We start from the raw sequence: 13,288 nt of genomic DNA on the forward strand, positions 1-13,288 counted from the left end.
AATTGATGTCATTTGAATTCTTTGTTATGACTAACTCGTTGAGACCTGACTTTCTTTGCAAAACGAGGTAACAATTAATCAAACACATTTCTCAACTTGTTATAGACGGACAAGAAACGATTGCAGGCATTAATTAACTTAAAGCTGCATTCCGTTTGGTTAATGGTCGATTTCAGATACATGTATTAAAAATTAATACCATTTTCAATTAAGTATCTTCAAAGTTGATAAACGTTGGTAAATTTCAACCGCAATGTAGGATATAGACCATGTGTAAAATACGAACTGACCTACTTTCAAGATCAGAAAAAAACAAGTATTACTAGAAATAAACATATTCATAAATACTTTTATTTAAAATTTCATCTTTTTTGAAGTATGTCGGAACAACCATCCCGTTTACTTTCGTTTCTGCTGTCATATTTAAACGTCCATCTTCTTTAAAAGTATGTCCGAATAACCATCCCTTTTACTTTCGTTTCTGCTATCATTTTATGAAAAACGTAGTAGATCTAGATACCATATTGAACCAGTTCATACTTGTATGCATCATTTTACTTTGAAATCCGTTTCGCTGCATCAATCTTATCTTCCGGCTCAGTTCGTATAATCTAATAAGTAAAGAAATACACCCTACGTATATGGAATTGTAAAATAGTCTTATTAATTGATCGTATTTTATACCATTAATACTGTATTGCTAATAACACAAATACAATAACTTAAATGAAGACCTTTTAGCGTGAGTCACGATTTTGAGCTTCAATTCAATCTCGCACGATTAACTAAGCATTCCTCACATTTTGGATAAATTTAGAGTAAAAACGTTTATAAAACAATCTTAATTACAGACCGTTAAAGTCTGTCGGTTGTATTTTCATAACATTATGTTCTTCATGGACTAGAAATGCCATTTTGCGCTTCGTCTTCGACTTGTTTTTTTAGATTTGTAATTTTTAATATATCGCTGATTAAAAATTACAAATAAAAGCTCATGGAAAAGTGCCTAAGCACATTAATAAGTCAACGTCTTCGTTTGTATTGTAATCTTAATTTTCTAGTTGTATATCAATGGTCTAAATAATTGCTTGATTTAATCATATGTTTATTTGACGCCCCCCACCAAAAATATTTCCCACAATTGATGATTTTTTCCTTGCCGTTTAACATTTTCTTTTACGGCATACTTAGATATATAATATTCTTCATTACTCTTTGGTTCACATGTTCGGTACATATTTCTTTACAATCAATGGATTATATTTTCGTGACGAAAAATATATGTTGCTTTAAAACAGCTTGTAAGGCAATTTAGATAGTCAATGAGTTGTAATTTACTTTAGAATATAAAGATCACTTTTTGTTACATATGTGCATATCAAATATGATTTCAAAAGCTTATAATATTGAGTATTTACTTTGTAAAAGGAGACAACAAACCTGAATAATTAAATCCAAATAACACAGATATTGTAATGTTAACTAAGTTGAGTAGACCACACATAAATCATTTTCTAAAAATATGCTCGATCATTCTGGAATTTCAACTTTCGTTTTCTGTTTAATTCAAATATCCAAACTTTTTGTATGATGATTTGTTAATTTGGTAAAATGTACTAAAATAAATACAATGTATGAATGCTTTATCTGTAAGATTTTGACTTCATTGCCACTGCACGTTATGATATGTTATCAAACTTTGATACAATATTGAGCAATTACATAATTGTATGTATCAGTTCACTTTTACTTTCGTTTTGCGATTTCAATCCTATCATCCGGCTGATTAATTATAAACAAATACATTAAGCGATAGGCCCACTGATGAACCCACTCTACATTGCAATTTTAAAGAAAACATTCATACTTGTACATGGTGACTGTGCGCCAATCGTTTTGATGATTTTTCCCTTTCGCCAATGCTCGTTGATAAGCAAATCGAAACTGAAACTTGATTCATATGCAATCGTATAGCAGTCCTATGTAGCTTTAAGGTTCATGTAGAGGCTTCATTTTGAAAAATGTGGGACCCCTAGCATTGAACTCAAATTTGACTAAAGGAAGAGTGCCACATTGAAAATGTATACATATATGCTTGAAAGGATGTTTTTACTTCAAACTGCTACCAATTTTGTACATCAACGTATCATAACATCCACAAAATAAATCAAACTACAAAGCGATTTTAACACTAAAATATACATTATTTTCAAAAATCTGAATCATGTTTATTCCACGTATTTCGGCGGAAAATTATATAATTAGTGAATAATATCGACATTGACGAGGGCAAGTTACGCTTAAATAGTAAAAAAAGTTTACATATCTAAAAATATCAAAACTCGAACACATGCCATTTCATCACCATGGGGGCAGCCATTTTTAAATTAATAAAATAGAAAGAAACATGCTAAAAACTCACTCATCGCCTAATTGACATTCCAAACGGTTGACGATGACAAATGCATTGGATTTTAATCTTTCCTTTGATGTTTGCAAACTGCACGATCAGACCTCATAAACACTCAAAAGAATAACTATGTAAGAAGTATTTCACCAATGCTTACAATCGTTGTCGAATCACTGTACTTATATTGTTGCTCATAAAATAGTACGCTTACAGACTGACAGAAAGATCGATACATAACTCCGTTCAATTCATCACGGTATACAATTATATCGATAATATATAATAATACATCGCTCTTACAATCTAAAAGTAGAAATAATTCTTTTAAACGGAGTTTTTAATAACGAAAGTGAAAACAACGGAAGTTGGATGGATATTCTGTGAGATGCACTTCGGCTCCAGAAAAACTAAACAAATAAACTAAAAAAGACGTGTGGGGGACAATTTTCAGCTGGAAAATATTTGCAATAGGTTAAGTGATGATATCTCTACGTGGTCATTTCTGTTATTTAGTGCGATCTCTTGCTGATTAATGTTAATAGTTGTTTTACTAGTTGCCACACAACTGTCAAAATAAGTACATGTGTTTTCTCAGGTTTGTGTATACACATACCCGGTTTTCTCACCACTGCACGTGGTTTCAACCGATTTGTTTTGCACGTTTTTCTACGGATCACAGCGATGGCCACGCTTTCAAAATGGGTAGAAGGAATCGAAATATAAAATCAATAGTTTTGCCAATTTCTTTATTCCTTTGCAATTTTATATGTCGTCTGCAATGTATTTCAATTTGAGATTTAAAATTTGCAATTTGGTTGAGAGGTAAATAACAAAATTGTTAAGCCTTTGAAATAGAATTGTGACTCTTATTATCCACCAAACCTGGATTTTTAAAAAGTAGTTACGTTTTATTTATTTTTAGAACTTTGTTTAGGATATTTATCCAAAAAAGGCAGTTGAATAAAAACTCATTTGTTGTTTTATGACAATTATTTTCTGTGAAATGTTGCTAACTTGACCTTGTATATGTATATAGCTTTGTATTTATTCAATTTAAGGTAGTGCATATCCTTCCTAACTTTAGATTGAGATTTTGTAAATTAGTGTTAAAATGTATTGGTTTTAAACCAAAATATGAATAAAGCACACAAATATTGAATGTCAAAAATGTGTTTATGTTATTCTATCCGTCTTTAGCTTTAAAATGATATATAGTTTGACCATATTGTACCACATTCAATGAAGAAAAACCAAAGCGAAGTTTTAATGAAATTTACCCCCCCCCCCCATGAACCTTAAGCATGTTTACATTAAAAGTTTCGTTTTTGGGTTGTGCATATAAGTATTGAAAAGTATTTTCTTAGGGTGGCATAGAGGTGACATTCAATCCTTTTTTTAAATTGCACTCCTTTTTTTCTATCTCTCGGACTCGACTTATTAACTCGAGGCAACGACTAACTCACTCGTGGTCACGAGTTTGCTATGTCGTGGCCACGAGATAGAAAAAAAGAGGCGTGCAAAATTAAATAAAAGAGGAGTGCAATTAAAGAAATAGCGGTGCAGTAAATAAAGGAAGGGTAAATTAAACAAAAGAGGAGAGAATTTTAGCTATCTCGAGATAACGACTTGACTAGCTCGTGGTCACGAGTTAGTCAGCCAATCAAATTGTTCCACATGGTTGTTCATGGTGATCTTTATACAAAGGGAAGTAATCAGCAACAAAAGAGGAGAGAATTTTAGCTACCTCGAGATCCTGACTAAGCTAACTCGTGGCCACGAGTATTTCAGCCAATCAATTGTTCCATATGACGTGCAGACCTAGCATGCGAATGCACTAGGGGTCAGTTGGGTCAAATCGTGTTTGTAGGGAGCTTAAATAGTGATCTTGCTTTAAAACTTAATTAATTTCCATTAAAAAAATTGGTTAATAGTTAAATTCAAGATTTTGTTGACATGGTATAATTTCTTGTTATAATTTTTAGATTTTTCGATTAATGTTTTAAATATACTGTACAAAATCTTTATACATTTAATATATATTTGTGGTTACTTAATCAGGTGACTGACAGAAAATTTACATTATACCATTGAAGCGGAAGAATAGTCGAGCGTGCGGTCTTCATACAGCTCTTGTTATGTATTAAATGTGATTTCTTTTCTTTTATTTTTTGGTCAACAACTAGATGAGAGATAATAAGTGTTGGAGCTGACATTCGCAACAACAGATTTGCGGGACACACATTCATTTTTCGATTGTATATTGTTTTACTGCAATAGATATTATTGACTTTCATACACGAAATTTTAATGCAATTTTTTTCATTATTAATATTAGGCATTTAAAATACACTTCTTTTTATTATAAATCCCAAAACACGTACTTATATAATGAAAACACAATTGTGGGTTACACTCACAATAAGCAGAGAGGATTTGAACGAATAATGTTGAAGATAGGCCCAAACATTATAATTGCGATGTGGAAAAAACACAATATGGGTAAGAGTGAACATGCGTGGTACACTTAATATTGGATACACCGGTGAACAAAATAGATTTCGGTTAACTCTGGGCAAACAAGTTTAACAGCGAAAGTTAAACAAAGAAGCAGTAGTAATACCAAACAGATCGGATGCAAGTTTTTAAATATGAACCTTTGAAGTTATTCAAACTGAAAACTAAATCATTAGTATGAATGGTTACTTCATGTCATAATGATACAACAAGATATCGGCACTAATAATTCCATGCACTGTAATGCTTTGAAACTTGTTTGTACGTTATAAAAGGTAAACGTTGAAAAGTTAAGAAACCTTTGTTTGGAACTCAAATACTAGTACGTTGTCGGTGTTCATAAATACAAAAATCATATTCCTTGTATCTTCACTGAAGTATACAGAGCTAGGGATGGATATATAAGTTTTATGGTATTGAGAACGTTCTTATCGTCTGTATTAAATTGGCTTACAGATAGTTGACATAGGACAAACACATGTAATTTGGCTAGCACGTGTTAGTTAGATATTTTATAGGACGTTCTAAAAGCAGGATTCTGAAGAGTGGCTGTGACTGCTCCATCCCTGGTCAGTGTGTGAAGCTTGACATTAACATAGATCAACTTCCCATCAGGACTGTTTAAAAGTCCCATAAATTTTCGAACAGTTTACATTTGGGTAGAATACTTTGTATACTTAAAAAATATAACAAGTTAAATACATTTTCTATACGTAACATTTTATACTAGCTGATATTTTTACAATGATTGCTTTATTTTAATCATTTAATACTTTAATTGCAATAATAAATCATAAATCTGACTCCTTAACTCAAAAGTGCACTCAACCGTCAAATAACAAAAATCTAATGTGGCCATAAAACAGCATGTCCGCAATTTGCCTCATCATTTAATTTCAAAATAACGTATTGTGTCAACCATAAGAACATAAGGTGTCGTATATAATATCCTTTTCCCTACCTAAAAAGGCCAATGTTGAACTTATATATCAAATGATAAATGGCCATACAACAGATTCTTTGGACTGTAACTTCATCATTTATCCGGCCTTTAAAAAATTATTTATCACAAATGTTTACTTTTTAGAGCGTATGTCATGAGTAACAAACGGCTTTGACCGTAAAAGTCAAGATCACATATAAAGGCTGAGAAATACCTCATCCATCATGTAACGTTAAATTACTTTGTCGATAATGTCAATGATTTGTAAAAGATATGTTAAACTTTGGAAAAGATCGATATCAAACTTACGTCAAAAGGTCAAACATATGCATGATTTAGCTTATTTAATAATTACAAGTGTTATTGACAATGGGCTAACATGTTGAAGTTATATTTCGTTCTTGAATTAGGGAGGTTATGTAGTTTCTCCAAACACTTAAAGCGACCTCATAGTTTTTAGCACAATTGGTGATAAAGTTGACATTGTCGTCTTTTGGGGGGTAGAAAGCGGTGTATCGATCTGACCAACACAGTTTGTAGGCAACTAAACTATACATACGAGGATCGATGGTCGATTCTACGCTCGGTATTCCTGTTCGTTGCCTTTTTCTCTCCTCTTATTCGAATTGCACGGTTGTCAGCTACTGCCCTCCCTATGTTGTTCAGTTCAAATATGCCTTGACTGGTTACTATGTCTAAACCACAGCCGACAGAATTTCATAATTGGCTTGCACCCGGAGTACCGTAACTTCATGTTTGCCAACGGCATGACCGGACATGAGCGGACATGAGCGTGCAGCAGGGGCTAGCTATCGGACGAGCTCTGTTCGAGTATATTTACTGCTCCAAGTATAAAACCATAAACCTCATCATGTTTCACATTGCCAGGTTCGTTGAGAAAAGACCTGTTCTAGAACAGGCGATAGTTTAGCAGTATTAAAGTGGGTTGTATGTTTATTTTTACTTAAGGATGATTTTATGTTGAATTTGCGACTGAGGTACGATATGAAATCTCAGATTTTTCACTGATGAATGTTCATGCTTGTTTTTAAATCATCGCAAAAAGTGATAAGAATTTGTGTGGTCTCATATGAATGGCATTTTTTTACAGGTTTCAACCTTTATTTAATTGCTCTTTGAATAGTTTTTATGAATAAATGATGCAAATATCAGAAACAATTTTAAAATTACACGTTTACCAGTTGTCACCAAGAAATGTTGAGGTGTTCCTCCATGATACTTATACCATACAAACATGAACGATGTACATTTTCAAGTATGTACTATTGTATTATATGTTGTATATAAAAGTTGTAAACAGTTCTCATCTCAAAACATCCATATTATTCAACGTCATCTTATTGTATAATACTTGCATCAAATCATTTCTGTCTTCAGTTGTCAAAACACCTATATACTGTTTGATTCCAATAATGTCGCTTTAATGTAATTACCATTTTTATTCATTTGCTTCTTAATATTAAATCACCTAAACTTGTTTTATTAGTAGCACAGCCCCATTAATATTTTTATTTAGGACTGCCCTTGGAATTTGTTCACGTCATATGTCATTATGGATTTTTGTGACGTCATACGACCGACTTTCCCAGTTGTAATCTACATGCATAGGTCATTGGGTTTATAACGTTCCATTTTATTTATATTTTCTCTCTGATAGGCGTTTCTTGTTTGATTTAATTATTTTTAATTTGTTTAGCAGTCACATAAACAACCAAGCTATGTAATATGGAATTTTTACACCCATTATTGCTGCTTCTTCCTGTATTTGCGCGATGATTATCTGAGATATTAAATATATGATTCTATATTCTCAAATCTTTTCTATAAAGAAGGAATGTAGTTGACAATTGTTCCAAGGCGGTGACCCCAGCTTTATTCATATTTTGTGTTTATGTTGGTTTGTATTGTGCTGTATTGTGCTGTTTTGTACTGTTTGGGCAATCGGTCACTTGCCTTAAATAAAGGACCAACTAATTGTTTTTAATGAAAATTCAATACTGCTCCAGCAGCTGGAGTTTCAATTCTTTATATTGCTTAACATAAACTTATATCCAAGAAATTAAAATTTGCTTAATAGATGTTTCAAACTTTGACTCATTACCGCATCACAATTGACATAAATTATATAATAAAATCAAACGTAAGTAATTTTTTTAATGTCTCCAACAATTGCGTAATACCAATTAGTGCAGAAATCCAAGGGTAATCTAGGCGTCACAGTCTATACAGTTATTACAATAACCATTACAAATTTGGAAACATATACAGAAACATGTTAATATATTTCAGAACACATTTAATACTAATATTGATTTTGATGAGAAAATAAAGTTAATTATTGTCCATGCGTTTGTTTCCGGATCTATAAAATATTGATAAAAAATCTCTGGTATGTTCACAAAGACGCTTCATATACTTAGAAGGACAATTAACAATTTTTATTAGAGAAAACTCAATATCGGAAATGTGAAGAGTCGATTCATGTGATCATTTTTTTTAATGTGCTGTTTGTTTAATAGTTTTTCCGAGTGATATTTATTATTTCTGAATTGACTGCCATCATTTGAAATAGTATTAGAAGATAGTAAAGAGACCAAACTCTATAATAATGACATCATAGATTTATAAGTAGGCAGTATCAATAGATCTCTGGTGAACAGAATCCAACAGACTGCAAACACATGGAAAAAAAGCTGCTAAACATATCCAAAATACATTTCCTTTGTGGCAAATAGATTATATATATCACTTGGTTTACATGAACATCTGTCGTACTATGGTATGTCATAAAACTTGTTTGTGTTAAATTTATGACTTTTTTGAAGTGAGATATTTTGGACAGTTTTTGTAGTTAGATATGAACATGTGTATATATTGTTAACAGTATTTTAATAATGTATTATTTTGATGTTTAATATTTGTTTTGAATAAATATAACGAGATTTAGAAATCTTGTATTTTCTAGTTTTTCTGATGTATAGCATAATTAAAATACCGTAATTACTTTTTTTAGTGTCCAAAAGTTTTGAAACACACATTTAAAAAATAAAAGGTGGTACGAACATTTAGAAACAAATAATACAAGTGCCCGAAAATGTAGAGAGCCAAACAATATTGCATTCACAAGCGGATACGGGTATGCACTATATATAGTGTCATTTTTTCAACGAATAGTAGCACGTGCTTGTAAAATACCACTGCATATAGTATACATGTCTTTTATATATTTTTCATTTTAAGCTCTTGGGTGAAACCACGGTCTATTAAAGGTTTCATCGTTATTTACACAATAGCTCAAAGGTAATGGTAAATTGTCTGCAGGTATTCAGCTGCCAGGTTTTATGACCTTAATCCGGTGAAAACGCATGATCGAAGTGTGACCAGATAAGCGCAGCAGGGATAATATCTGATAAAATAGCTCTGTAAGATGAACTGTCTAATGCAGATTTCCAATCCTCGACAAGTTTCAAGAGTGTTGTTTGGCATACATGCCCTTTCCGAAAAGCACATAAAAAGTTATTGAAAATCTTATCAAAGTGTATAGTAAGTTGATTAGCCAGAACCTTTTCGAAAATTTTTGAAGGAGCAGGTAATATGCTTACAGGTCTATAGTTAGACTTGACTAAGGGATCATCTTTCTTATAAACTGGGGTTACCTGTGCTTGCTTTAGTCGATCAGGGAATATACCTGAGTCAATAGAATTGTTTATAAAGTATGTATAGAAAGGGACCAGTGACTGTGAACCTAATTTTAGGAGTATTATAGATATTTTGTCAATTCCAGTAGCTTTTTTCGCATTAAACTTCCGTAAAATATTTGAAACAGTTGATTGTTCCACATGTGAAAAATTAAATGAATCTGGGGGAATATTTTGCCCTAGTATTTTATTTATACTTGGATGGTTACTTTCATCAAAGGTGAACTCTTTTCCAATGTCTTTTGCGACATTTACATAGAAGTCATTGAAAATGTGAGCTACATCACTATTATCTGATATTGTCTTTTGATTATCATTGAGAATAATTTTACTCTGACTATTTTTTGACTTGTTTGACATATAAGGTTTTATTGTTTCCCAGAAATCTTTAGATTTACAGCCACCAGTACACCTTTCCTGAAAAAAAGTTATTCATGGATTTACGTTTAAGTTTATTTACTAAATTTCTATTTTTACGATACTGTTCCCAGGATTTTGAGTTTTTCGTTTTAGTATACTTGTTATACGACATTTTTTTAGTGTAAATAGCTTTTCTTAGTTCCTTATTCATATATGGTAACTGAACAGGCTTTCTGTATGTTTGTTTAAATGGAGCATGCTTGTTCATAATTTCAACAACATCATTTTCAAAAGTGTTGTACACCAGATCTAAGTTATCAGGATCGATTGAATAATTTTCAACATTTAGTTTGCACAATTCTTCATTCACAAGGGGTGCTATATCATAGTTTATTTCTGTTTTGTCTTTGTCAGAATAAATACTGACTGAAGAAAACTGGTGATGTAGTTATTATATACTGATATTAAAAGTTCGATTATATAATTGTGTTTCTTATACGTTCATACGATATCAGAAATACATATGCCTCTCATGATTTATCTTGCACAAAGTATAGCTAATTCACGTACTATTCAAAAAGATCGTTACACGCATCAGAACTACCGTGCAAATATTTCATGCATCTTGATTGTTCTGTAATACGGAATGATAGGTTTTGATCGGTATCAACGTATTTTATATGAAAGCGATTCGCGTACCCAAAGAATACAAATACAGGTATAATTGTTACATGTTGGAAAACTCTTAAGAAGATATATTTAAAACAAATAATCTGTTTTATCCTTTACAGCGTGCTCAAATGAAGTTGATTGTATACGCGCCGTTGACAAATACCTTTTCTTATTGAAGAATATTAATAAATCAATATCTTTTGAATTCAATATGCATGTTTCGGGTCGGTTAATTGGTTATATCGCGTGACCTGAATCAAGCAGACTATGTGTGACTACCTTAAATCATCACAAAAGGAACAGCCATCACTTTAATTGCACCCACTTGTGAAACTTACACCTTTGTCTAGGGTAAAATAACACAGCAAACGATTCAGTTGACTGATAACTGTAACATTCGACATAGTTATTAATGATGAAGAGGCACTTCTGAAAACGTTTTACATTATTAAAATTATCTTATAAAAATGAAATAAATACGTCTGCATTGTTAGTAAACGTCAGTGACTTGAACAAAGAAAGGTGAGAAAAAATAATTTATTACAACATTTATTTTCGCAAAAAAAGGTCATGCAAACTAGATGATAATTAGTTTTTTTTAATTTATGATATATTTTGAACATTTAAGTACAAAGGTGATCAATCATAGTATAGTTATTACTTTACTAGAAACGTACGTATGATCATGATATCGCAAGTCGGGTTTCATTGATGTGCAACCATCTCAATAAACGAGAAGAGAATTAGCTATTTCAAAGGAACGAGTTAGTAAGCCAATGAACTCTATAACCGTCCGAATATCCGAGAAGTCCCTTTAAGTATAATGATCGGAAGACTCGGCGTATGGGACGAACAGATAGTGAAAATACCTTACGATCAGCTCGTTTCTTTTAACCATATGATCATGGGTAAAAGTTAAGTCGAACCCTCGGGATAGCTAAAATTATCGCCTCTTTTGTTTAATGCATCCCTCCTTTATTTACTGCACCGCTTTGTTTTTCATCGCACATATCTTTTATACAGTTTTCACTCCTCTTTTTCTATCTAGTTCCCTCGACTTGGTAAGTCGTTCACACGACATAGCTTACTCGCTTCCACGAGATAGCTAGTCGTTCCATCGAGTAATTATATCGTAGGAACGAGACAGATAAAAGAGGAGTACATGTCACCTCTATGTAGCAAACTAACTAATTGACCATTTTTACAAAAGCAGTTACACTTTTCATACCTTATAACAAATCTCTTATTAACTATGTTTAAGTCGATCTTTGTTTTATTATTTTTGACAGCAATAACTGTTTATTTGGAAATTAGAGCGTCCAAAAATTCCGAGCGACTCTAAGGTGTCGGGATATTAAATTAGCTAGTCATAAGTATATCCCACTTCAATTATTGCATTTATTCCTTGTAAAAGATAATAACAAGCGTTTACATTAAACTGCGTACCCCTTTTTTCTTTAAAAAGCAAGCACAATTAATTTTATTTTGGGGTATAATACGTTATGTTGCCATCATATTTCAACCTGCACAGTACGCTCTGCAGTGTAGTGTTTGTTGTAACACAGTTTTCCCTCTGTTACACGTTCAAAAAAGATCTGGTTTAAACAGTATTATATATGTAATATTTCTGAGTTACATATTTTTGTAACTATTTTAAAAATTAACTTCAGATCAAATTTTAAATGTTGGCCATTAAACTGCTTCTCCGGACTGTAACTTTATCATTCGTCAGGCACTTTAATAATTATTTACCACACATGTTCACCGTTTGAGCACCGTGTGCCATGTGTAAAAACCGCCTTTTACATCAAACGTTAAGGTCATACATAAAGGTAAAGGCCTAACTTTGAATATAAAGCAACTTGTCTCATTCATCGTGTATGTTTAATGATTTACCAACACAGTTTTAGTTATTTGAAGAAGGGTTACTGCACCTAAGTGAAATATCTATATAATACTAACAGCAAAGTGTCAAACATTCAGTTTGTTAAATAATATCGAGCATTATTGACACTGAACTCAAAATGTTGCCGACCTAAAACATATCATGCTTTTAAACAGTACTTTTTCTCTTTACATGCTAAACCACCTCATAGTTTAAAGCGGTACTGAATTTGACATGGTAAACTTTTGAGGGTGTAGAAAGCAGTGTACCGATTAGACTAATTGAAAACTCAATTAGTAGAGCGCTGAACTGCAAATTATTTCTAATGCTATTTTTCTCCTACTTCTGATTGCAATTAGACAGTTGTCAGCTACTTGCCTCCGTATTTGCAGTTTTGTTTCGTAAACCAGCTTGCCCCGGAAATGTTTGAGAAGGTTAACTGATCGCATTCATGACAGAAATACCGTTGAATAAACCAAACAAAAATGAACAAACAAACCGCGTCGGACGAATTTTTTCAACCTTGTGTTCATCAGGCAGCGATTTAAACCCGAAATATATTAGAAAACACGTTTCAGACTCACGTGATGTATATTTCAATCATGTTTGCCATAATCAGTCCTTCATTCTACTTTACTTCTTGGACCATAGGCATACTGTAGTTTAAATTTACTCTATTCCACTCTTGTAACTCAAATCACTGAATCAACCACGGAGCACTTTCACAAAGAACAATACACGAAGATGCATACAGCAATTTTAATATCGGTATTTACAAATATATT

The 13,288-nt window shown here is 32.2% G+C and overlaps 1 protein-coding gene across 5 annotated transcripts in view; it reads right to left on the bottom strand.

The window, feature by feature from the left end:
• LOC127840162 (interferon-induced protein 44-like) overlaps positions 1 to 2,541 on the bottom strand; it is a 9,116-nt gene extending 6,575 nt beyond the window's left edge. The window contains exons 1-2 of one of the 5 annotated variants that reach the window (XM_052368652.1): positions 2,423 to 2,541; positions 1,868 to 1,950 (exon numbers count right to left, since the gene is read on the bottom strand). In XM_052368652.1, the coding sequence (XP_052224612.1) occupies positions 1,868 to 1,875 (8 nt within the window). In that variant the 5' untranslated portion in view covers positions 1,876 to 1,950; positions 2,423 to 2,541. Of the gene's footprint in view, positions 1 to 348; positions 486 to 540; positions 612 to 1,440; positions 1,687 to 1,867; positions 1,951 to 2,422 lie in introns of those variants that run through there. The other 4 variants (XM_052368656.1, XM_052368654.1, XM_052368653.1 and 1 more) reach the window with 4 other exon arrangements.
• Positions 2,542 to 13,288: the final 10,747 nt, after the last annotated feature.

This window comes from Dreissena polymorpha, chromosome 7 (genome assembly GCF_020536995.1).
Source record: "Dreissena polymorpha isolate Duluth1 chromosome 7, UMN_Dpol_1.0, whole genome shotgun sequence".
In the NCBI taxonomy this organism is placed as follows: domain Eukaryota; kingdom Metazoa; phylum Mollusca; class Bivalvia; order Myida; family Dreissenidae; genus Dreissena; species Dreissena polymorpha.